General features: G+C 41.7%; 2 protein-coding genes across 3 annotated transcripts in view; both read left to right on the top strand.

Moving 5' to 3' along the window:
* The window catches only part of ptpn13 (protein tyrosine phosphatase non-receptor type 13), a 41,479-nt gene extending 25,025 nt beyond the window's left edge, over positions 1–16,454 (top strand). For both annotated transcript variants that reach the window (XM_069710730.1, XM_069710731.1), the window contains 39 exons: positions 864–938; positions 1,041–1,212; positions 1,727–1,877; positions 1,970–2,108; positions 2,264–2,416; positions 2,881–3,063; positions 3,188–3,350; positions 3,577–4,012; positions 4,654–4,760; positions 5,138–5,191; positions 5,756–5,845; positions 5,951–6,058; positions 6,167–6,298; positions 6,418–6,902; positions 7,345–7,476; positions 8,639–8,732; positions 8,863–8,948; positions 9,048–9,216; positions 10,037–10,251; positions 10,365–10,463; positions 10,562–10,938; positions 11,023–11,182; positions 11,274–11,429; positions 11,653–11,824; positions 11,952–12,162; positions 12,308–12,393; positions 12,481–12,542; positions 12,789–12,944; positions 13,220–13,385; positions 13,543–13,632; positions 13,762–13,868; positions 13,964–14,019; positions 14,112–14,212; positions 14,452–14,600; positions 14,686–14,776; positions 14,905–15,242; positions 15,336–15,551; positions 15,636–15,698; positions 15,809–16,454. In XM_069710730.1, the coding sequence (XP_069566831.1) occupies positions 864–938; positions 1,041–1,212; positions 1,727–1,877; positions 1,970–2,108; positions 2,264–2,416; positions 2,881–3,063; positions 3,188–3,350; positions 3,577–4,012; positions 4,654–4,760; positions 5,138–5,191; positions 5,756–5,845; positions 5,951–6,058; positions 6,167–6,298; positions 6,418–6,902; positions 7,345–7,476; positions 8,639–8,732; positions 8,863–8,948; positions 9,048–9,216; positions 10,037–10,251; positions 10,365–10,463; positions 10,562–10,938; positions 11,023–11,182; positions 11,274–11,429; positions 11,653–11,824; positions 11,952–12,162; positions 12,308–12,393; positions 12,481–12,542; positions 12,789–12,944; positions 13,220–13,385; positions 13,543–13,632; positions 13,762–13,868; positions 13,964–14,019; positions 14,112–14,212; positions 14,452–14,600; positions 14,686–14,776; positions 14,905–15,242; positions 15,336–15,551; positions 15,636–15,698; positions 15,809–15,886 (6,078 nt within the window). In that variant the 3' untranslated portion in view covers positions 15,887–16,454. The remainder of the gene's footprint in view (positions 1–863; positions 939–1,040; positions 1,213–1,726; positions 1,878–1,969; positions 2,109–2,263; positions 2,417–2,880; positions 3,064–3,187; positions 3,351–3,576; positions 4,013–4,653; positions 4,761–5,137; positions 5,192–5,755; positions 5,846–5,950; positions 6,059–6,166; positions 6,299–6,417; positions 6,903–7,344; positions 7,477–8,638; positions 8,733–8,862; positions 8,949–9,047; positions 9,217–10,036; positions 10,252–10,364; positions 10,464–10,561; positions 10,939–11,022; positions 11,183–11,273; positions 11,430–11,652; positions 11,825–11,951; positions 12,163–12,307; positions 12,394–12,480; positions 12,543–12,788; positions 12,945–13,219; positions 13,386–13,542; positions 13,633–13,761; positions 13,869–13,963; positions 14,020–14,111; positions 14,213–14,451; positions 14,601–14,685; positions 14,777–14,904; positions 15,243–15,335; positions 15,552–15,635; positions 15,699–15,808) is intronic.
* Positions 16,455–17,950: 1,496 nt separating this feature from the next.
* On the top strand, positions 17,951–24,504 carry sdad1 (SDA1 domain containing 1). The gene is made up of 22 exons (XM_069710806.1): positions 17,951–18,140; positions 18,238–18,342; positions 18,443–18,541; positions 18,691–18,801; positions 19,189–19,260; positions 19,333–19,433; positions 19,536–19,593; positions 19,682–19,756; positions 19,885–19,986; positions 20,077–20,146; positions 20,254–20,357; positions 21,364–21,421; positions 21,497–21,555; positions 21,635–21,711; positions 21,890–21,987; positions 22,090–22,166; positions 22,684–22,813; positions 22,910–23,001; positions 23,104–23,294; positions 23,468–23,552; positions 24,012–24,173; positions 24,280–24,504. The coding sequence occupies exons 1-22, from the start codon at positions 18,051–18,053 to the stop codon at positions 24,325–24,327; spliced, it is 2,064 nt and encodes a 687-aa protein (XP_069566907.1). The 5' UTR covers positions 17,951–18,050; the 3' UTR covers positions 24,328–24,504.
* Positions 24,505–25,527: the final 1,023 nt, after the last annotated feature.

Below are 25,527 nucleotides of genomic sequence, written 5' to 3'. Positions count from 1 at the left end.
ATCATCTGTGATATTGACAGTTTTGAGGCTCATTGCAGTCGTTTAGACCTTCTTTTTCTTCAATAAAAGCTTCTTTTATCTCTATGGAGAACATAAACACACAAATGGTACAGCCTAACTCCAGAGAGCGATTAGAAGACATCCTTTTAACACTCACACTGCAATGGGAACTCCCTACTTGCAAGACCTGACTGTCAATGGCCTAAAGCTTGTTTATATTGTAATATTTGATGATGGATGTACAATTTTAACTCGCATGAGTACACTGGCAACAATCTTATTGATGCTATCACGAGGTGTTCTCCTGCAAACTGCTGACTGGAATACATGATTCATTTCAGCCTCCCTGTTATAATTACAAATATGTGGGAGACATGGGAGGTTTTTTTTTTGTCCGATTTATCCCACCTGTTTTCACTAATTGTGAAAATGTGTTAACACAAGTGGTAAACATGGCAACAAATCTGCTGATGTTGGCAGTAAACCTCAAATACTGTACATTATTGTATTACTAATAGGTTAATCCTACCAGCAAAGGCGAGACGTTTTTGCTGTTGTATGTTTATGGTAGATTTAAATGGGTGTAATTTAGGATTTGGGGGTTTCCAGTTGAAAAAACGAAAAAAAAAAACTTTGAGCTAAAGAAAAGGAATCCTGCAAAAAGGAAGTGTTTGTACAGCAGTAAAAAGTGTCCTATGAGCTACTGTCATTGATCTACCATAATCAGCGAAGCTTTAAAGACAGATGTGATATATATTATGTTAGTGTTTGACATGGCATGTGTGTTACAGATGTTTTTATATTATTTATCAGCAGAGTAACTCAGGCAGTTGTATTACTTTTTATGTTCACTTCAACGGCAGAACTTTCATGGACCTGAGTTTGTGAAGATGGCCAGCGAGCCCTGCGTTGCCTTGTCTGTTCCCTCTTCAATAATGGTGAGGATATAAATTGATGACGCCTTGAAGCCAATGCATTTGTCGTATATTATTTCCCTTTTATAAATATATCACTTCATCCGTTTTCTTCCTTCACACAAGAAACGAGGTAAGGTGGAGGAAGTGCAGAGGAAGGTCGGTGTGGTGCTGCTGAATGGCCAAAAGCTGGAGCTGAGCTGTGATGTCAAGGCAGTGTGTAAAGATGTTCTCGATATGGTGATCGCTCACATCGGCCTTGTGGAGCACCATCTCTTCGGCCTTGCATACCTCAGAGGTACCGTATGTAACCGTATGCCTGCAGTTTGAGGTGTGTGTGTGTGTGTGTGTGTGTGTGTGTGTGTGTGTGTGTGTGTGTGTGTGTGTGTGTGTGTGTGTGTGTGTGTGTGTGTGTGTGTAGCTGTAGGGAATCAGAGTCTTCTGTCTCTGAAGATGTGAGTGTGTACTTATTTGTGTTATGTAATCGTGATACCATAGTAATGAGTTATTCGTTGTTTGTTCAGTTGTAGACAGTTGGTTGATCTAAATCAATTTCTTTACTGATGTTGATCAAGTGACGGAACTTAGGATACATACTCACAAAAGTTATTGCTTCCCCTGCTCCATGCACATCAGCGTACTGCAGCCCATTCACGTGCACCACGAGCAGTTGGGACACCCTTTTTGATTAGTTTTAGTGGAGAGTTCCGTGGCAGTAATTTTTTTACACCTGATGTCTCATTAAATATGTAAAACCTTTGCTAGCCTGACTTCACTGACTGGTTCCACTTCATTCCACTCACCTCTCACAGAAAACGAGTTTTTCTTCGTTGATCTTGATGCCAAATTGTCCAAAGTCGCCCCAGAAGGATGGAAGGAGGAGCCTAAGAAGAGGAAATCCGACGTGCCTTTTAACCTTTTTTTACGCATCAAATTCTTCCTGGATGATGTCAACCTCATACAGTAAGTGTACATCTCTGTAATTAGCTGGGTTACGTATGACATGTCGGATAACCAAACATCCGCCTCTGCCTGTAATTTTCTGTTGATAACAGGCATGCTATGACCAAACATCAGTACTACCTGCAGCTGAGGAAGGATATCTTGGAGGAAAGGATGCGCTGTAACACAGAAAATGCCATGCTGCTTGCTTCACTGGCCTTGCAGGCCGAGTTCAGTGACTATCAACCTGAGGTACCTGACCTCCGCTCTACATCTGTGTGTTACCAGTCAGCTATCTAAACTTTAAAACACTGATTAAAGCTTATAATATATATATATATATATAATATATTTATAATCTTATAAATGATATAATTTTTTTTTTTTTGGTCTTCCTGATCATATAGCTCCACGGGAAGACGTATTTCAGACTCGAGCACTACTTGCCGGTGTCGGTCTTGGACAAGTTGGACCAGACGACCATTAAGGAGGAACTGCCGAAACTTCACAGCAACTACTACGGGGCGTCTGACTCTGAGGCAGAGTTTGAGTTCCTCAAGGTTAGGAAGAACCGAGTATACAGGAGTCAAGGTTCATGCAGATGGAGCAAAATATTTTCAGTTATTGCTCCCTTAGGCATTTCTCAAGCAATGATGAAATGGTTTTTTTTGGCAGTAGACATTTATGTTTGACAGAAAACAAAAAATTTCAATTTTAACTACAAAAAAAAAGGTCATATCCTGCCACTACATTTTCCTTTTTTGTCTGTGATATTTCTTACAAGGCTAAATTTCCAAGCTACTAGAACACCTCTACGCGTCATGCCACTGAGCAACATGTAATCATATTGTATGCATTAAGAGAGGAGTGAAACAGTTCTCCCATGGATCACTGACCATATGAAAGACCTGTTTTCTACATGAAAGATTCCAGTATTTTATTTTAATCTGATTTCAATACACTTGCACACAATCTGTATCTCAGCACCGTGGGTTTAAGACATCTTATATTGTTTGTCGCAAAGGTGAGCCAGAGGCTGACAGAGTACGGAGTCCATTTCCACCGGGTGCTTCCTGAGAAGAGATCTCAGACGGGCATCATGCTGGGGGTCTACTCCAAGGGGGTGCTCATTTTTGAAGTCCTGAATGGAAACCGTACTCCGGTGCTAAGGTTCCCCTGGAGGGAAACCAAGAAGATTTCCTTCACAGTATGTGCTCTCTTTATTATCAGAAATAAAGCTATTCCACACTGTAGTTAATACATTTCTACTATAGATTGGTGCAGTTGGCCCGCACTTTCACTAAAATGTTGAATTTGTTATCCTTTTCAAGAAAAAGAAGATTTGCCTTCAGAACACATCCGATGGGATTAAGCATCTGTTTCAGACCGACAGCAACAAGACGTGTCAGTATCTCCTACAGCTGTGCTCAGATCAGCACAAGTTCCACCTACAGATGAAGGCCCGCCAAAACAACCAGGAGCTGCAGGACCTCGGTACGATGGGTGGACTTCTGTAATGCGGCTTCAGGCTCAGAGACATTTGGCCTGCCTGAAATTACATATACTTTTATTTAGAGGAGGGTTGGCGTGTTACAAAAAATTTACTCAGCACAGATCAGCCCTTTAACTCTGTGGAGTTATTGTAAGAAACAAAACACATTAGTATCACTTGTTACTAACTATCCAGTAATTTTCTGTCCTTCATGTTCCTGCTCATCAGAGAACAGCCCCTTGAGCAATTTGCAGTACTCCCTCGGCCCTCGGAGCGGAGATGTAACGACGAGGACCGTGAACTCAGGCAGCCTGGCCCCCAGCTTATCGACGCGCTCCAACCCCGACCACCTGAAGAGGATCTCGTACTCCGAGGTGGCCCTCAACATCGCACCTTCTAGCCCAATGCTGGTCCAAGAGGAGCTTCACTTTCCGGGTTTCAATCCAGTGGCCTCCACGGTCCTATCTAATCCGCGAATAATGAGTCGCTCCCACCACAACCTCGGGCAGATGCCAGAGTCTCCAGAGCACCGCCTGGCGGAGACATACCGTGGGCTGCCCCAAAGCGGACTGAGTCAGCCACAACCCAACCAAGTGGCCTCCAACTTCCCACAACATCAGCGAGCCAGCTCGGACACAGACTCCCTGTCACACAAACAGGACAAGTGAGTGAAGACCAGTGAAAAGCAAAAGTCAGATTGTCCCCTGAATACACTAGTAAACATAATGTGAGAGCCGTAATGACTGACATTAAATTGAATGTTGTAAATGCAGAGATTTTGTTTTACTCCTTTTATTTGTCCTTCAATATCTTATTTCAAATGTAATTACGGAAATGGTATCTTGTGCTTATGCGTAGATCCTCTGTAAAGTCTTCAGTGTCAGAGTCTGCAAGCTCACTTAGGGACAGAGTAAGGTTTCTAAATGAGGACTTGTTATTGGGGCTCTACCTCTGCCTACACTATGGAGACAGATAACTCTATCTCCAGCCTCTAATTGACCCTCTGGGGGGGGTATGGGGGAGTCTGGGGGAGTCTGGGGGATTGTGTGTGTGGGTGTGTGGGCGCCAATGTGCCTGCCTGCCTGTGTCTTTTCCTCTTTTATTTAGCAAACCTGTTTTAGTCCCAGTTGCTCCCTCTCGTGTCAGCTCTACAGATGACGTGTGGTTTTAATTTAACTAGCATTCTGTATTTATAAAAATCTAACAAGGTTAAACACAAAACAAAGTGAAAGAGAGTGTTTAGTTTAACAGAGTACATTCATGTTGCCTACTCGGACTAATCTTCTTCTCTGGTGGCCCTTTCAGATCATTTGGCTCGGCGTCCCACAGCAGCCCAGCCTGGAGCCACAGCAGGTCCAAAAAAGAGTCCGACTCTTCTTCCACAGAGGATACTGGCCATGCATATGTTGTAGGTAAGGATGCTGGCCTGAGAAGGATGCTGCTGTTTATTGATGAAGCACTGCATACATCGAATATTGAATGCCGAATACATCGACAGTATGTAACTGTAGTTCTGGTCGAGACTCTAAAAATGATCTTTTCAAAAAAACTGATAACATTATGATAACTGTAATTAATCCTCTGTTTTAAACCATGTATGCAATGTCATTATCTTAAGTTTATTTTTTGTTTCTGCTTCTTTTTTCACATATGTTAGTGTTCACTTGAAATGGTTTGAGCACGTCGGAGGCTTGTGTTAACACATTATTGATTAATCATAAATAGGCAGACATGCAGGTTTATTTGTTCTGTACATTGGCCTCTCTGATTGCTTGTGTTCTCCTCCCAGGTGTCAGTATGCACAGTTCCTCTGGCCCACCTTCAACCCCAGCCTCTGTTAATGGTATGTATGGAAATTCCTGTCCCTCTTTTTCACAGAGGAATCGTTTACTTTGCATACAGCTAAATGCCAAAAGGAAGGAAATATCCGTCTGCTCTTTGTCATCACTCATGTTTTGAGATTATTAGTCCATATCAATCATTTGAACCATATCCTCTCCGTGACTCAGCAGAGTTTGCATATGCAAGCCATAAATAAAAGTCTGTTTAAACCTGAATTATATAATGCAGAACTGAGACTCTGTCCTGTTAGTGCTGCCTGCCTGTGGCCATTAACTCTGGCCACCATCCCTCCATTTATTAGCTCCACGCTTGGCACTGAACTCCTTCCCTTTCATCAAAGCTTAGTCAACAATGCTAAAGTGGGATCCCTTCAGCCCCACTGTATGCCCGCCTGGGCTGATTAATAGTTACAGTGGATATGTATTAAAGCTCTCAAAGTGGCCTTGTTTTTATCCTGCTTAACAGAGTTACAATATATGATATGCGTGAGCCAGAAAAGACAGAGGAAGTGTTATAAATGTATGATATAACCCAGTAAGAAATTCTGTGTGTTTGTGTTGGGCAGATTCACTAAAGAAAAAGCTCAATGCGTTGCCATCCCCAGAGAGAGAGATCTCAACTGTAAACCTGAAGAAAGATGTGAAATATGGACTGGGTAAGAGTGTATATTCATTCTCATTAGATTTGGTTGCCTGAATATTTGCGTGCAACTGTACAGAGCTACGGGTTTTATGCAGTTGTGCTTGCGTGTGTTCTCCAGGGTTTCAGGTTGTAGGAGGGGAGAACTCTGGCCGCACTGACCTTGGTACCATCGTGAGCTCCATCACTCCCGGGGGTCCTGCTGATGTCAATGGCTGCCTTAAACCTGGTAGGTTTTACTAACCTCCACCTCGTATATGGGCAGATTGTGGTGTTTACTTCTGTTGCAGTTGGGTAGTTGTTGTCTATGCGAGTAACAGTGGTGATGTTGATTCAGGTGACCGGCTGATCTCTGTGAATGATTTAAACATTGACGGGCTCTCTCACACCGCCACGATTGCTATCCTACAAAATGCTCCTGATGACGTTACTCTGGTGGTGTCACAGCCCAAAGAGAGGCTCTACAAAGGTAGAGCCGGCATATGGGTGTATTTCTTTTGTGTAAAATTCATGTTTTTGTTTTGATTTACAGAATGTATCACCTGCACTTTTAGATTAATGTCACTCTTTCTTCCCTTGTTTTGACAGATTCTTCTTCAGGCTATGTTCCCTACCCGGCCAAGCCTTCGTTGAAGTCAGTTAACTCTGCCCAGAGACGAGAACCAGATTTTGATACATCGTCAGAGGAGCGTGCAGAAACCGGAAGCCCCAGCCCTCCTCTCCACAGTGCAGGCATGCCGTCATCCACCTCCTCCCCAGTCCACCAGCACAGCAGCCTCATTTCTCAGGACTCTAGGACAAGCAGTGTTTCTACAATCAACCAACCGCCTGCAAATGGAGTTCAGCAGTGCCTACAGAGAGCCATGGCTGCTGCCACGACTGCATCCATTGCTCAACACCATGGACCAGAACCAAATGTGGGTTTGGAGCCGATGCCACCAGCTCTGCCACCCAAAACCAGAAAAGCTAAAGTGTCAGAAGCTCCTAAAGTCTCTGAGCATTCGGACTGGGGAGACTCCGACATGGATGAGGAGACCTACTCCAGTAGTCAGGAGAAACTGAAAGTCAAAAAGGTGCGGTCTTTGTGAATTCATTGGTGTTAATGAATTATCTGCTTTTTAAATTGTCCCACATAGTAGTTGTCTACTCAGGACATCTATGAAATAAAATACACAACATTTATTTTTATTGTGTTGGAGCAAATGTAAATCAGCTTATGCTAATCGTCCAGGATATGAATGTTTTTCCATAAACAAGCATTACATATGACGTGTCAGATGCTTGGCACTACTAACTGCTTGTTGTTTATAACCTTTGCCTCTCATTGCATTTACAATGTCAATGAGAGGCAGCCTGCACCTGTACACTGCATGATAATCCTCGAGTCCATTACTCTACGTGCTCATTTTCTTCTTATTACCGAGTTCTGCTTCCTCACTCTCCCTTGATCCCTTCTTCTCTCTGCATGTTCCAGCCTGTGATCATTCACCTTAATACCCTGTTCTCTGTTTGCAGGAAAACATCATGGAAAGTTTAAATGGTAATGCCACAGGGGTCAATAGTCTCAGTCCAGGAGAACTATTTGACATTGAGCTGTCCAAAAAAGACAGCAGCCTGGGCATAAGTGTCACGGTACTGTTCGGCAAGGTTTTCACCCTCTTTTTGTTTTGCCCACATCCCCCCTCATCTTGTCTCTGTTGATCGACTGTTTTTACATGTGGTTTGCTTTGCTTTGCTTTCTTAACTCTGTGTTGGGAGCTTTTGTGATAATATTGTCCGCTTAACTCTTTTTGCATGTCATTTATTTAAATCAAAAAGGATATTTATAAAAATAAAGTCACGCAGTACCTTTAATAGATTTACACTAAGGTCCATAAACCAGAGGAGCAGGACTGGTTCGTGAGTTTACATATAGCTGCCTTGGGCACATGTTTGTTGCTGATGTGGAGTGACTTACGGTGATTTACTGGAGTGCCACTAATATAATTCTTCTCTCAGGGATCCTTAACGTTGATTGGCATGGGTTCATTTACTTTCAAGCACAATAACAAATCACATGACTGTGTGACTTCAGACTGCTGTCAAATATACATTTGTGTGGTTGGAATATACTGATTGAGTACTGTGTTGTAATAATAGTACAAACATTGAAATAACCATAAAATTCAATTTAACAATTATGATAACCAAATGAGCACCAAATATTTACCACAGTGTCAATCATTTAGATTTAACCCCACAGTAATTATGTCAATAACATCACAGTGGAGGATTTTTTTTTTTCATTTATAACTTAATCATAATTGTCAAATGATAAATGTTTTGTTTAACTGTTGCATTAGGGATAATTTAAAAATCAACCAATGCACAATTTAAGCAACCATATTGATTATTAACAAGGCGAAAAAGGAGCATCAGGTCTTACACACGAGTCAGAAATGGTTTCAGCACACCACCTAAATATGTGCCACTTATTATGTGTAATTTTTCAAGCACCAATTAAATCTCCATCCAAGATCCACAAACATCACGACATCAGTTTTGGCCCTTAATGATTTTGCTAAAATGCCTTTCAAATACTTCTTTTGTAAAGTTTGGTTGATATTTTCTTGATGATATTTGTAGAATATGCAGAGTGTACCGAAACTATATTTGCCAAAGTAAATACAAAGCATTTATCATTTAGCAGGTTCTCTTGAAATAAACAACAACAAAAAAAACTCCACACCTGTCATCGACCCCCAACGAAAATACACAATTACTATTTTCTTGTTGGCTGATGAGACTAAGAGTTGTGTTCATCTCTTAGGGTGGAGTCAACACAACTGTCCGCCATGGAGGCATCTACGTCAAAGCCATTATACCAAAAGGTGCTGCTGAGCTTGATGGGCGGATACAGAAAGGTAAGTGACTAAATACTGGTGGTAGAAACATTATGTAAATTAGAAAGACCAAAATATACACTTAAATTATAGACTAAATAAGGTCAGACTGATTCTTAAGCGTGACTATTCTGTGTCTGTCTTTGATCAGGTGATCGTGTGGTCGCCGTTAATGGAAAGAGTCTGGAGGGAGCCACCCATCAGCAGGCTGTCGAAGCTCTCAGGGACACGGGGCAGGTGAGGGATGACTTCTACTATCAGCGCCCTACAGACTGTTTAGTTGCTACCCGGCAGGCCTCTGAACATCAAAAGCAAATCATTTCCTGTGTGCCTCAGACAGTGCACTTGTTGCTGGAGAAGGGTCATCCGCCTGCAGACAGCGTCCACGCTCCCCTCACGCCTCAGGGCTCTCTGCCGTATGCAGGAAGCAACCGAGTCCAGACCAAGAACAAAGAGCACACACTCGAGGTCAAAGAAAAAACAGAGTACAGCTTTGTCACACGAGGTGAGGAGACGACAGGAGCATACTGATGAGGATTGTTTAGCAGCGTGGTTATATTTAATACACTCTAATATGTCCTTGAGTCTTGTCAGTTGGCTGTTCACATATTTATTTCAGCTCGGTGTGTTTTTATTCTGCTCGTCAAATAGTTATTTTCTCAAACCCTGAGACCATCCGCGCTGTTGATAATCAAACACTCACCATCACACTGATTATTTAGGTCATATATTCTTCAACAATGTTACACTAAGAGCCTTTCTTTTTTTGTTTGGAACAAAGTAACCTGCTGTCAGTAATCTCATTTGGGAGAAAACGAGCATGTGCGCACAACCCATCAGCTGCACACTGTTGCCTATTTGTAGCGCAGTACGATGTGTAGTGAAGTCCTCGAACTGGACCCGTTTGAATTGCTTACAGATAAATAGCCACCGCATCTACTTAGTTCTGAATTCGTATTTTACTCTGTGAGATGGTGCTTACGCTTGTTTGTATAAAAAAAATGATATTCACAGTCTGGGGAAGTTTTGAGGATCCCACATTGAGGATTTTTATTTTATGTTCCCTGTTCTGACACCAAAATCTGGCTTTCTGACAAAGTACATAGGATTACATTTTAATATTGTGATATTAAATCCATCATGGACATGTATTTCATCTTAGATTTATTCCATTTATTTGACCGTCCATCCATTCTCTACACTATGTTCAGAGTCACGGTTTGGCTGTTGGCTGAGAAACAGAGTACATCCGGGGCAGGTTGTCTACATGCACTTCACATCCTGTAACATACTTCCAATCATTACAAATGTCTTGGTCCCTACAGATAATGTGTTTGAGGTGTGCCTGCTGAAGAACACGTCAGGTCTGGGCTTCAGTTTTAGTCGAGAGGAGCACATCCCTGACGAACCTGCTGGCTCCAGCATGGTGAGGGTGAAAAAACTATTTCCTGGCCAGCCAGCCGCAGAAAGCGGTCGGATCAACGTGGGTGATGTCATCATGCGGGTCAATCAAACCCCCCTCAAAGGACTCTCTCAACATGTATGTAGCATATCACATGTTTCTGTGTCACAGTGTGATATGATTGAAAGTTGTTGGATGCTACAATTCTTCTTTTGAATTGTGTGTCTGGTACCTTTTGTGTGCACAATCAGGAGGTCATATCAGCCTTGCGAGGAACAGGGCAGGAGGTGACGTTGCTCCTCTGTAGACCTGAACACGGCGTTCTTCCTGAGATGGACACTTCAGCTTTGGTGAGTCAGTGAATCCTAATTTCTATGTCCTTTATTTGTTTGTGACATTCAAGTGATTATTGAAAACTTTACATTAAACCTAATTTCTTTCTTCCCAGACACCCATGCCATCACCCAGGAAGGAGCCGGTGACTTCGGCAGAGCCCAACGTGAACAAGATGGCCTCTCCTCCAGGTACACAGAGCAGCAGCAAACAGGGCACTGTGGAGGAGGCCCTGGAAAGGCTGCAGCTCAAAAGCCCCGGCCGACACAACAGCTACAGCGACAGCACCGACGGAGACGAGGAGGTGGAGGAAGCCTTCAGCCCGACCGCTCTGGAGAACAGCAGGCAATCCTGGGACCGCAGTGTTTACCAGACCCCGAGCAGCAGCCTGGGACTGGGACGGTACGACAGCACCGGTCAGCTGGACGACACTGTCCACTCAGCTTTCTACTCCCCCAACCTGTCAATGACCAAATCAAACTGCAGCAACAGGTACCGGATCTGATGGTGAAAAAAATGGATCATATTGTCACTATCATTCGTGTTTTTTAACAAACATTATGGATGTTTGGATAGGTGCCCTTCATCTCCTGTGACAGCTGACCTGGAGTCACCCTCTGTGCTGATGCTGTCCTCCCCCTCTGCCCCGAGCCCTGATCCCCTGCCTCCTCCACTGCCTCTGCCCTTAAACCTCACTGTGTCTGGTAACGGCCAGGACATGGAGGAATTTGTCCCGGTAAGGACGGAGGAAGGGAGACGAAGTTCGTAATCTAAAGATTTTTCAGCCGTATGTAATTCCTGTAACTGTGGTGGTTCTTTGTTGTTAGGAAGTCGAGCTAAAGGTCTCCTTGGTGAAGTCTGAAAAAGGCAGCCTCGGCTTCACCCTCACCAAAGGTAATGATCATGGGTGTTACATCCATGACATCGTCCAGGATCCAGCCAAAGGAGATGGAAGGCTCAGGCCCGGGGACCGAATGATCATGGTACGAATTCATCTGATGCCTCCATTGTCGGTGCTTTTATTTGACCCAAGAAGTGATTGTTTAAAGATCAATGCCACTGTCATGTTTTTGCATTAATTATGGAGCTTGAACCCAATTATCTCTGCTTTGCTGAGTACGAGGACTGGAAATGGCTCAACTCTGTTACTTTGTTATTCCAAAAATGTTAAACTGTTCCTTTAAATCCTTTATTTTATATCTACAGGTTAACAACACAGACGTGAGTAATATGGGCCACACAGAGGTGGTCAATCTTGTGCGTGCCGCTCCTCGGGTGGTTGACCTGATGGTGGGGAGGGTCCTGGAGGCTCCCAAACCCCCCATAGATGCCCATTTACTGCCTGACATTTGGTTCAAGAGCAACCAAGAACCACTGGGTAAAAAAACTGTCCTTAATAAATAAATAAAAGATCCCTGAAGGGTGAAATTGAGGCGCTGATGTCCAGTGTTTGATTAGTTCTCCAAGTCAAATCTAAATTGCTTTACTTCTTGTTCTGTCCTCAGGTTTGGTCTTAGATGGTGGGAGCGACAGTGCCTATGGGGTTTTATATGTGAAAGACATCCTGCCGGGTTCATTGGCCTCTGAGGATGAAAGCCTGAGAACCCTCGACCTGATCCACTACATCAATGGTGCTCCCACTCAGGACCTAACTCTCAGCGAGAGCACGAGGCTGTTAGAGCTCTCCCTCGATGACCTCACGCTCAAAGCCACCAGGTAGTCTGCACTCACAAAGGAGGACATGTGGAGCCTGCGTGGAACATATTTGTGCTGACTGTGCTTTTCCACTCAATGGCATTAGAGGAAATTCAAGACATAGTTTGAACACATTTGTTTAAATTTTGTTTTCTTTGTCTCACAGGGATGGAAAGCCTGTTTCTCCCAAGCAGAAAAGTGTCTCTTTTCTCAACAACAACATCGGCCCCAAGGTTTCATCCAGCATAAATGGTACACGTTACATCTTAAAGGTATTTTAATTGTGTTTTATAATTGTTATATTTAATATATAAATGCAACATTTTTTTTCTGTTAAAGGTTTCCCTAAAGGAGAAAATTCAGGAGATACAGAGGGTATCGCAGCCCTCTGCCCTATAGAGGTGAGTTAACTAATTTAGTTTTACCTAATTTTTATTGTTTTATATTCTGTTAAAATGAAACTTTCCTCTCCCGTTGGGTCCAAGCAAATGACAAATAAAATGTTGATGTTAAATGACAAATATGTTGAGCAGTGATTTGCTTTTACTGCTGATGCAAAGGCTTTTTAGTAGCTCCTTTGCAACCAAACAGTTGTCTACTAAAGCGCTGAATCACAAATTAACGGTATTTGTTTGCTGAAAATGCAGGAGGAGATCACAAAGGTGGATCTGGAGAAGCTGCCGTTGGGAGGACTGGGTTTCTCCGTCATTGGAGGAGAGAGGGGGATCTTTGTTAAGTCCATCACGCCGGGAGGAATAGCAGAGTCCTCGGGAAAGCTGCAAGTAGGAGATAGACTGCTTAAAGTGAGTACTGACTGTCTTTTGGTGTTCAGAATTTACGGTTAAAATCTTGTTAAGCAATATTTGAAACATTGGTAATTTACTCTTGCACACACTCTGAATTTAATACAAATAAAATGACAAATATTACAGAATATTTCATCTGCCAACCTGTTTTTACATCGACATGATCTGAATGCTCTGAATCACTCTTAAACTATGTTTCTCTGAATGTTCTGTGACAACACGCAGCCCTGCCATAATGGTTTTAATCCCAACTGACTTTGTTTACCTCGTAGGTGAATGAAGAACTAATGACAGGTGTGTCGCACACCAAAGCTGTCACCACCATCCGTAAAGCTAAAGGCCTGGTACATCTTATCGTATCGAGACCACCAGGCCAGAACCCGAACACATACCTGGCCTACCTGCCCATCAACTCTGACAAGTGCAACGGAAACACGGGTACAAGCAGAGACCCTGAACGCAGCATTTTTCTAGGAGTTTTTGAAATGTTGCGTTTTCTTTTTTGAGGAAGATCAAACTCAATCAAAAATGAGATTGTGACTGTTCTGTTAGAGTAAACCTCTTCCATCTTCCCTATCCTCCGTGTTGCTTTCAGATCTGAGTGAGGACAGTGGAGTGAAGACGAAGCTGTGTATTCCACATGATGAGCTGAAATCTGGCAGCCTCCCTCCCATACCGCCGACAGGTACAGTGCAACATGCATACACTAGAACGGACTGAAAATCTCAGCTGAACAGTGTTGAATTTACCAACAAAATAAAACAATTTGTAAATAAGAAGTTCATAAACTTGTCTTCCCTCCCATGTTTCACAGACTATGAAGATGGTCCACTCAAGCATAAGAAAGAGACAGAGCAGAGCGCAGAGCTTTCAGAGGACACCGACTGTGATGGCTCTTCTTTACCTGAAGACTCTCCTGAGGTACAAATCTGATAAAACATTCAATCAACATGCTGCTTATATTTGATGGGTTTGTTTTGTTTGACTTAACCTCATATATTGTTTTCTTAATTTAGAGTTCCCGGAAAGTGACATGGCACGAGGAGAGTGTTGACGATCCACTGAATGAAAAGTACAATTTAGCATTTTTTGGATATACGCTTATTACAATTAAAACTAGGTGTAGTACATATTAACATCTGTTCTCTGTGTCTGTGGAATCAGCAGCTATCTGCAAATGAGTGCCGGGCCGCCGGACGAAGATGAAATCACATGGGGAAGTGATGAGCTGCCCATTGAAAACATGAACTCCAAATCAAGAGATGGTGAGATGAACTTTCTCTAAACTTTCAATTTCAAATTTAGAAATGTTAAATCTTACATAATATATACTGGCCAGGCCAAACTTTCCTTAAATGTGTCAAAATGTATAGGGCTGGGTGGGGAAAATATATTCAGCATGTTTTTTTATTTGTGATATTTCTCATAATCTACAAACCACAGGCGTTTGAGCTATTACGTTTCTGCTCAAACTGTTTTGTTCCCTCATTTTGTCTTCACACAGACGGTCCAATCATCACCGAGGACGAGCTGACGTCTTTGCCCCTGGTCAAAGTCGTCCCCGACGGCCAGTACACAGGACCGAAGCTCGACAGCGTGGTTCGCATGATGAGGGGGCTTCTGGAGCAGAAAGTCCCACTACAGGAGTTTGAAGTAAGAGTCTTTGAATTTTAACGCCTGTAAGTGAAGTGCAGTTAATTTAGATTTTCACGACCGTCTGTTTTATTCCTTGTGGCAGAATCTTCAGAATCTCCAGCCGCTGGACGATTGTTTAATCGGTCAGACGAAGGAGAACAAGAAGAAGAACCGCTACAAGAATATTGTTCCATGTAAGAAAATCAACAGATATATTGTCCTCTATCCGCAAAACATTTCATGACGGGAGCATTGGCGGCTTGGAGACTAAAATATTGGATATAATTTGATCTGGGTTTTTTTCTGCTCTTTTGTGTTCTAGTCGACACGACTCGAGTTGTTCTCGGCAAAGACGGAGGCTACATCAACGCCAACTTCATTAAGATGCCAGTGACTGACGAGGACTTCATGTACATCGCCTGCCAGGGACCTTTACCCACCACTCTGGGGGACTTTTGGCAAATGGTGTGGGAGCAGAAGTCCAACGTGATCGCTATGATGACACAGGAGGTGGAGGGGGGCAAAGTGAAATGTCAGCGGTACTGGCCGGACACACCGAGGACGGCGGAGATGGTGGACGACAGGTTACAGATCACACTGATCGAAGACCAGTATCTGGACAACTTTGTCATCCGACACATCGAGGTCAAAGATATCCAGGTGAATCATTTTTACGTGAATGTTCTTATGATTATTTAAGCGTTTAAGACCCTTAAAATGAGCACATTAACATAAGAGTTCCCCTGCGTCCAGACAAATGAAATCCAGCTTATAACTCATCTAAACTACACCGGGTGGCCCGACCACGGGACGCCGTCCCAACCCGACCAGCTGCTCACCTTCATTTCTTACATGAGGCACGTTCATCGATCGGGGCCCATCATCACACACTGCAGCGCAGGCATCGGGCGTTCGGGGACCCTCATCTGTGTCGACGTGGTTCTGGGGCTCATCAGTAAAGATGCTGACGTAAGTGTCTTCATAAGGAAGCTTCTGTTCTTATTGTCTTTTGTCACATTTTGACTGCAGTTGAATAAAACATTTTGTCTGTAGTTTGATATTTCAGATGTCGTAAGGAATATGAGACTTCAGAGACAGGGAATGGTCCAGACAGAGGTGACTTTTAAATGTTTACTTTTAGTGTTAAGTTGCTCAATTTAAGTATTTTCCATGTTTTCTCACATATTTCCCTCCTTCTGTTTGTTTGTTTTTTGTTTCTTTTTCAGGACCAGTATATTTTCTGCTATCAAGTGATCCTTTATGTCCTCAGATGCCTTCAAGCAGAGGAAAACATCTCAGGATAGTAGAGACCACATATCGCTGTCATGTAGAAGCTGGCTGACTCTTTCACGAGAGCTAAATGAGAGTTGACACAGGCAGAAATTGCCAAAATACACTACGTCTTTGTTTTTTTTTAATGCCTTAAAATATTCGGTTCCTTGAGAGTAAATCCTTTAAAGAAGTCTATATTTTTATGTTTGCTTTTTGAGTTCTCTCTCTGGCTGCTACCCCCTTTCAATGCATTTAAGAGAACTGCTGATTGTATTTCTTATTGTCACCTACAAGAGAACACTAATAGTTTTTTGGTTTTTTTCAGATTCTTGGATATTCTAAAATGATTATGAAATGATCAGTGATTTCATATTTTATGTGGAACAATATTGTGTCTTTTGAAGCCTATTTTGATGCTGGAACATGCCTTGACAGAATACTATGTCAGTATTTGCTATGTAAATCTATTATACAGTTACTGCTCACTGCCTGAGTTAAATGATGAAATTAAAAGTGTACATATTCATCTCCTGAAAATTAAACTGGATACATTTTAAATGTGTAAAGGAAAGTTTCATTTACAAAAAAAAAAAAAAAGAATCACTTATTTTTCTTGTCTTTTGTCATTTTTGTGCGTTTTAGCATTCTGGATATTTATCTGCCGTGTAAAACAGTTGCATCACATTCAAAGCTTCAGTTACAGAAACATTAACTGAACACGACTCTTCACAGTTTGCCGACTAATAAAACCAGTGAACTGTGAGGCAGAAAATCTGCAGCTCATCCTCTGGTTGAGCTGCAGATGACTAGAAAGTGACCGCATACAAGTTACTGCTCAGCGAATCAGTGACGATGCTGATAATGTTGAATCTGTGGTGCCCTGAATTAATGAACACCCCTAAACGACCTAATAGGAAGAACTGCAGCCAGCAGAGATGACTTGTCTTACACCTGTTTTACCACCAGGTGGTGCAAATATTCATTATTTTTTATTTGTAAAACAATTCTGAAAGCACTGTTATATATTACAATTTGAACCCGCAACCTTCCAGCTAAAAGTCAGTAGTACTGTGCCACCCTTCCTTAGAATTGGACAGCATTGGAACAAATCTTTGACTCACTGCAACCTATAAACTCCACCGTCCACAAATATTCATCCAAATGCGACCAAAATTGCTGCAGACATTCTTTGGATAGTAGATATACATGTTTTCAAAGGGGGTCTGCAGTGATATTAAATATCTTCCTGTAATGTGCAGTGTATGCAAAACTTTTTCAAAATCTCCAAACGTTACAACTTCACTGAAAGTTGAATCACCATCAGCGGGCCGAGGTGGAATTTAAACCTTTAATAAAAACCTCGGTGAAGTATAATCTTTTACCTGTTGAGTTAACCAGATGGTCGGTTGAGTCGCTGGAAGCTCTGAGTGAACTCCGTTAAACAGTTTCTCCTGCCGGGGATCATCCTCAGGGGCCCAAGATAGTCCAGCGGTCTACGACGCCCAGCTAGAAAACGGCCTCATGAGGACACGGGTTCGAGCCCCGCACAGGTATCACACGTGGTTCAAGGCTTACGGAGAGCGAATAAGCCTCAACAGTTCATACCAAACCAAAGTTCAACAACAATACAAAACTAAAAAAAGAAGTCCAAAAGAGACTTTTTTTTTTTTCATTGTGCAAAAGATTTTTGTTTTTGTTTACAATACTATGTATTTATTCTCATTTTACTTTTAACACAAGCATTTAATTCCAAATGCTTATGAAAAGTCTACAAATTAAGAGTAGGTGCAATCCTATGGTGTTAATAACTAATTTCTTTTAACATAGTTTATCAGTAAAAATTATTTTTGACTAAAACAGTTTGATAAATCTGTCTATTCTAACGTGAACCAATGATGCTAAAATAAAACTACAAGTATAACATATATATTTCATTTTTATATACGGTCTATGTCTATAATCACACAGCGCAGACAATTGTTCGTAAGTTTAGATCATTAAACTACAGCAGAAAATAAAACCCGAGTCCCCTTTAATTAAAGCGGAAATGACGACCACGTGACCGGACGTGACGTCTGCACTTCCCATTGGAACTTAAATGGCAGCGTACACATTGGCCACGCTTGCTTCTTAAAAAGGTACATTTGAGCTTTTGTTTTTGTTTTCCTCAACATATTGACAAAATAATCTCCAACCATGTCCGGACGACAAAACAACAAGCTACCAAACAACCTGCCTCAACTCCAGAATCTTATAAAAAGAGATCCGCAGTCGTACGTAGACGAGGTAGGTGTTGTTAGCTCAGATTGCTCAAGTTGTTAGCCGGTTGTTTGTTGACTGAAGGCCCTCGTCAACACGCTGTTTGTTGTTCTGCTTTAAACAGTTTCAGCAGCAGCACCGTCACTACCAGTCCAATGTGCAGATCTTCAAGCTGCAGCCTGACCAACCCAACAAGGAGCTGGCGGACCTGGTCATGTTTCTCGCTCAGGTAACAGCTGGTCCAATGTGGTTTGTGTTTAAGGTTAAACGTGTCTTCGGTTAGATGTGTAGCTAAAACTCCTCCTCCTCCTCCTCCTCCTCCTCCTCAGGTCGGTCACTGCTACAAGCAGCAGCTGTCCACGTTTCCCCAGGAGCTGTCCCAGCTGTTGATGAGTTTCCATTCAGTCCTGGAGGCAGACCTCCGGATGGTGAGAGCACCTGCCACTCATCAATAATACAACCACGTGTAAAAACAATACAGGCTGCAAACAAACAAAAGTGTCATCACGGCTGCTTGTACTTGCTTTAGTTGCGCAAATGACTGGACATGTTTCTGTGTTTCTTCTGTCCTCCTCAGACCTTCTGCAAAGCGCTGATTCTCCTGAGGAACAAACAGCTGATCGACCCGACGGGCCTCCTGGAGCTCTTCTTCGAGCTGCTGCGATGTCACGACAAACTGCTCAGGAAGGTGAGAGCGCTCGGCCCTCAAACATCTGCGGAAGGAAACGCAGCATTCCTCTGTCTCCACATCTGTAGCGTTATATAGTTGTAAATCATATGATTTGGAGTGTACTTTGTTTTGTTTTTGCAAGGAAAGGTAAAATACTGAAAGGTGTTTTCGTGTGTTATTATATGACTACATGCTGTTTAGGTTGGAGGGTCAGTTTGTGCAGCTTGTTTGCTTATTTTACAATTACGATTTTGTGATTCCCTCATAACTCCCAATTATTGAACTCTCTTTTCTGGTGTTGTTTATATTTCAGTGTTCAGACGTTTGTTGATTTTCCTCACGTCGTGCTCTCTCCTCTAGTTTCGCATGTAAACATTTGCTTCTCTCTCTCTCTCTCCCCGACAGACACTCTACACACACATTGTGGCAGACATCAAAAACATCAACGCGAAGCACAAAAACAACAAAGTCAACACAGTAAGTACGAACACGTGTTGCTTACGTACCAATTGATAGCGATCGCCACTTCACTGCCTGTGTTTGTTCCAGACGTTACAGAACTTCATGTACACCATGCTGAGAGACAGCAACCCGATAGCAGCAAAGATCTCTTTGGATGTGATGGTGGAGCTTTACAACAGGAACATATGGTGGGTTGAATCTTGAACACGATTTGTCGAGCTCCTATTTCACAGTAAATTCTTATTAATCGGCACCATGTTGATCTGACGGTGTCTTTGTTATTGTCACAGGAACGATGCCAAGACAGTGAATGTCATTACAACAGGGTGCTTCTCCAAGGTGACAAAGGTACGTGTTTCTTGATGGAAAGCAATATTAGATTGAATATGCAGAAAAATCGATATATACGTTCTAACCTGTCAGTCTACCTGTTTAGGTCGTCGTTGCGGGCCTTAAATTCTTCCTGGGCAAAGATGAAGACGAGAAAAATGGGAGCGATTCAGAATCAGAGGCGAGTACCAAAGATCGTGTTGTTTAAAGGAGAGAGTGCTTTTGAAGATGAGGAATAATTCATTTTAAAACATGTACACATGCGGTTTAGATCTGCTGTTTTTGTAAAGAATCCGTCTTATCTTTCAGAACGAGGGAACGTCAACGAGAGACCTGATGGTGCGATACTCCACCGGCAAGAAAACCACCAAAAACAAGAAGAAGATGGAGAAGGCCATGAAAGTCCTCAAGGTATCACTGATGTAACTTTTACAGAGGCGGTGTTCAGTCACAGTACATCTGTGTTCATCATTATAACTCTTTCTTCTTTTATTTTCTTAGAAACACAAGAAAAAGAGGAAAGTGGAAGTGTTTAATTTCTCTGCAATTCACCTGATTCACGATCCTCAAGGTAGAGTCGTCCGTCCGCTCTGCAGCACCACGACAAACAATTTGTCCGACGTCATTTGTGCTACAGTTTTACAGAACTGTAAATATCAAACATCTCTTTTTACTCAGATTTCTCAGAGAAACTCTTGAAGCAGTTGGAAAACTCTAAAGAGCGCTTCGAGGTGAAGATCATGATGATGGAGCTGATTTCCCGACTGGTTGGAATCCATGAGGTTGGTGACTCACCGTTTTGTTTTTCCTTTTTCTTTTTCATTTTAACCCGATTTAAAAAATAATCTGTCCGTACCGACACACCTGAAAACGCACGACTCTTCACATGCACTGGACACGTCACCCAAAACTGGTGATAAACTGTCTTTGGTGACTACAGTGCAACACCAGCGCTCCTTTAAGGGCTGACAAACACCGCTTGACATGAGAGTTGTCACTAAATGTTGGAACGATAGATTTCCACCTGCACATTTATTCAGTAGTAGCTTTATAAAATGCAGAATTTAACAGCACAACAGCTGCTGGCCTAAACAACAAGGCAAGGAACGCCTTTATTTTGTTTTTCATGTTGAATTAACCACCAGTGGTCAAGGCAGATTGTTTGTTTGCTTCCGGAAAAGGATGAAGTAACTGTGGTGTGACAAATCATGGCTGAGAGGAAGCAGGAGTTTCTGCTCTTCCAGAATATCTTTGAATTTTCAAACCTAAGTCGGGTCAGCACCGTTTTCAAAAGTCTGTGGTTTTGGGGTTTAAAAATACCAGAATAGTTCAGACGGTAGGTAGGTCGGTAGTTACTTTATTAATCCCCAAGGGGAATTTTTTTTCGCTACAGCAGCTTTTATAGATTCAGGAAAGCAGTAAAATCACAGTGAAAAATATTAAATATAAAAATGCACAGTATATACAATAAAGTAGAATAATTAAATTAAATTAAAACTAACTAAACAATAGTTCAACTTTTTATATATATATATATATATTTAACAAACAAGAAAAACAGACAACGGTGTTATTGTTGTGTGATGGATTTTGCCAGAGGTGAGTTATTGTACAGTCTTATTGCAGTGAGTTATGTATTTTAAAATGAAAAAGTATGAGTGAAACGGCAGCCTGACTCTGGTTTTAAACAGTAGATGTTGTTGTGCCTGTGATCCTGTGAATAAAGCATGTAATACATATGTAGTATTTTATAGTGAGTATTTATTCGGTGTTTCTTTCCTTCTGCAGCTCTTCCTCTTCAATTTTTATCCCTTCATCCAGAGGTTTCTTCAGCCCCATCAGAGAGGTACAATAACTCACACTGACATAAGTTGACTCCTCCGTAGGTGAAACATTTCTAACGACCTGCTGTCTTTTTCAGAGGTGACAAAGATCCTCCTGTGTGCTGCTCAGGCTTCCCACCAACTCGTCCCCCCCGAGGTACATTTCAGATTCATTCAGTAAATGAAGTAGATTTAACGTAAGCGTGCAACACTGCTCATCCTCTTGACTCCTGCAGATCATCGAACCTGTGATCATGACCATCGCCAACAACTTTGTGACGGACAGGAACTCGGGCGAGGTCATGACTGTCGGGTGAGTCGATGACACTCTGTCGGCTTTCTGCTTGCTGTGATCCAAAGTGATTATGGATTAAAATATGAAGGGATGAATGTTTAATCCGACATACAGAGTCATATCGTCTTGTAGCTGTTGTTCTCAGTGTTGCTATCGTTTTACTGTAAATTTGACTTTTTTTTCTTTTGTATCTCAGTATTAATGCCATCAAGGAGGTGTCGGCTCGCTGTCCGCTCTCCATCAATGAAGACCTGCTGCAGGACCTGGCCCAGTACAAGAACCACAAAGACAAGAGTGAGTGATTGACCTGTTTTTATAGGAGACTGTATAATATGAATAGAATCATTCATCTGTGTGTATTTGTGTTTGACATGATGTGCTTTACCTTTATTTCAGATGTGATGATGTCGGCCAGAGGACTGATCCAGCTTTTCAGGAATCTGAATCCACAGATGTTGCACAAGAGGGACAGGGTGAGCTCACTGTGAACTCCAAAACGAAAAGTCACTCTCCGATTTGACAGCATGTTTTATGTGATGTGTGAGCTACCGGGTAGCTTGTGAGCTCCTCGTTGAGCATATGTGTGTGTGATGAGTATGAATACGTTATTGTCCACATAAAAGAAGCTTATTCAGCTGGTTTGGTGGAGCTCAGCTATGTGAAAAAGTAGCTCTGAGAGGGGAAAAAAAACAAAAACTGGAGACCCCCTGTTTTGAATAATCAAAACATGGGAGCATTTTGAATATTAGGGCTGTCATGATCATGACATTTTAGTTGTCAGTTAATTGTCATACCGATAAGTGTGATTTAATCAAAAGTAAAAAATAACATGACATTTTATTTATATTTTAGTTTTCCAAATAAAATTACAAAGTACTTTACAGAAGAAAAAAAAAAAAGCAACATTTTAAATATATTTAGAAACTCTTTCCGATTCTGAGAATTGCCGAAGTTACATGTGTGTAATTGTAAGCGATGCTTGTTGTCCAGGGGAGACCGACAGAGGCGTCAACAGAGGCCACGATCAAAGAGTACGGAGAGCTGGAGGCTAAAGACTACATCCCCGGAGCCGAAGTCCTGGATGAGGAGGCGGAGAAGAAAGAGGGAGAGGAGGACGAAGGTCGGCTCCAGTTTCACCCTGCTCTCTCTCTCTCTCTCTCTCTGTATGTGGAGGTAACGTATGATGAATAAAAGACTGTTTCATGCTGTTCAACAGACGGCTGGGAGAGCGCCAGCATCGGTGATGAGGATGAAGATGGGGAGTGGGTGGACGTTCACCACTCGTCCGATGAAGACACAGGAGAAGTGGTGAGGATAAAAACATTTTTTTTTAAAAGCATGTCTTGATAAGATTACTGAAACGTGGTCATTTACTTTGTTTTAACGTGAAACTTTGTGCGTTTTTGTCAGGCGGAGAAGCTTCGAAGTATTCCAGTTGAGGAGAGAAAAGCCAAGGCGGCGGCGGTGAGCGGCGGCAGGCTCCTCACCCAAGACGACTTCAAGAAGATCCGTCTGGTCCAGATGGCCAAGGAGGTCAACGCTGCACCGGGCAAAGGCCAGAAGAGGAAGATTGTGGACAGCGACGATGAGAGTGAAAACAAGTGAGATTTGAACCCTAAAGATTTCCATCGATTGCAGAGATTAATTTGTCTCCACGACATTTTTTAGTGAAACAGCTTTGCTATTCCTTGAAATATGAGTGTGCTCTGTGTTCATGACTTTGCTGATAATGATAAATAATCACATTGCTGTTTCTTTTTTTCAACTCTCTCAGGTCGGAGGTGCTGACCTTAAGAAACATTGAGAAACTGCATAAGAAACCAAAAGCAGACAAAGAAACACGACTGGCAACAGCAATGGTAAAATGTGACGCTAACTGTGGGATGATATGAAAACATGTTTTGAGAAAAGCACAAAGTAAACAGCAACAGTTTGTGTATTGCGTAATGATAATAATAATAATGATGTGTAGGGATGTGGATAACAATTATCTGATTTGTCATCTTTTATTAGTCAATTGATATTTTCTTGTTTGGTGTATAAAATGTCATGTATTAGTTAACAAAATAATTTATATATATGAAAATGATTCCCTACAGCTGTTGTTGACATAATCAGATTACTTGTAAGAGATCAGTTTTCCTGTTATTGTAGTCTAAAAAAAGCAAATATCCAAATTTGAAAAGCTGTAACCAGAGATTTTTTTTTTTTTTTTTTGCATTTTTAGTCCTCAACAGTTGATAGATTTTGTGTCATTAAACCATTTGACAAGATGGTTAATCATTTCACCTCTTATATGACGTGTTTGATTTTTCTAGGCGGGACGAACCGACCGGAAGGACTTTGTCAGGAAGCGGTCGAAGCTGAACCCTCACGCCAGCACCAGCAACAGGGAGAAGAGGAAGACCAAGAACTTCATGATGATGAGACACAGTCAGGGCGTCAGAACTAAAGGCAAACGCTCCTTCAGAGAGAAACAGGTAACTCAGATCTATTTGTCTGTGGCTAAACTGATTTGATCAACCGTAAAGATGAAACCATTTTTTTTTGCATTTTAACTGTAAATATTTTGTGTTTGCCGTCTAGCTCGCCCTACGGGACTCCCTCCTGAAACGGAAGAAGCAGTACAAGTAGTACAGCGTCGTGTTTGCCGTCAGACGGCCGTCACCAAGCTGAAACTTTGACTGAGTCAAATAATATTGTGCATCCTTTAAGTGGCCTGTAAAAGTTGTGGTATATTATTGTATCGTTTCCGCGGATGAGCTGCATACATTTACACTGCTCTGAAATAAACCATCTTTGATAATTGTGCCAGTGTTTTAACAGAAGTTGAGTTTTAAATGTTGTTCCTCTTAAAATATGACGTATAATCTGCATTTTTAACAACTTTAGATTTCCTACATCGGTATCACCAATAATTTGAGAACACACAAGAAACTGCTTTTGGTTATAAGCAAAAAGTTGAATGTAAATATGTGGCATGAGAGAATACAATCACTGAAATAGAGTGCAAACTCCACTTCAGTACAAAGTCTTTGTTCTGAGTTATTCCATCCATGAAAAACTAGTATTTATTCAAACAAAACACGATGTTCTTAATGTTTATACTAAGTGCTTTGTGCTTTTAACATGTGTAGGTGTCATTTGCATGTTAGGCATTGATGAATAAGTGAGAAAAAGTGATTATGTTGCTATGTTGATCATTTCCCTTGAAAAGTTTCTCTTCATCTAGAAGTATAAAACCACTTTACACCTATTTCCTATTTTGAATACTTTCAAAAGCAGAATTGTGCGGCAGAATTATGCAAACACTACACTGTAAGTGGCTCAATCAAAGGTACAAAGGTGTTGTTAATGTATAATTTTAAATGAGATTTTATTGGCCAATATAGTTGTATAATATTTCCTGACTTTGCATGTTGCTCTCTAGTTTAGGGCCCTTTTTTTTTTATCCTGTCAGTGTTCTCTGAAACTAACTGAGTCATGCTTGTGGCACTATTTACTATTTCTTTGATTAACTACTGATATTTGTTTCTGCACAAAGCTTGGGATGATTTCAGAACATTTAAACACTTACAGGTAAATTACAAGCGATTGGTAAATCAGCTTTGACGCTGGTGTTTTAAAAGAAGTCAGAGAGAAGAGACAGACTTCTGTTGGTCGTTATAACATAGTTTCAGGGTTACTTCCACTAATAGGTAGGTAGGTAGTTACTTTATTAATCCCCGAGGGGAAAATGTTTCACGATATTAATCCCCGAGGGGAAATTTTTTCGCTACAGCAGCATACAGAAGCAATAAGATAATAATAGAAAAGCAATAAAATAGCAGTAAA

Source organism: Brachyistius frenatus, unplaced genomic scaffold (genome assembly GCF_029030835.1).
Source record: "Brachyistius frenatus isolate BFR_SWC_R1_liver_20210118 unplaced genomic scaffold, ASM2903083v1 Contig_94, whole genome shotgun sequence".
Taxonomy (NCBI): Eukaryota; Metazoa; Chordata; class Actinopteri; family Embiotocidae; genus Brachyistius; species Brachyistius frenatus.
Note: the sequence above shows the minus strand (reverse complement) of the source record. Positions and strands in the feature narration are given on the sequence as shown.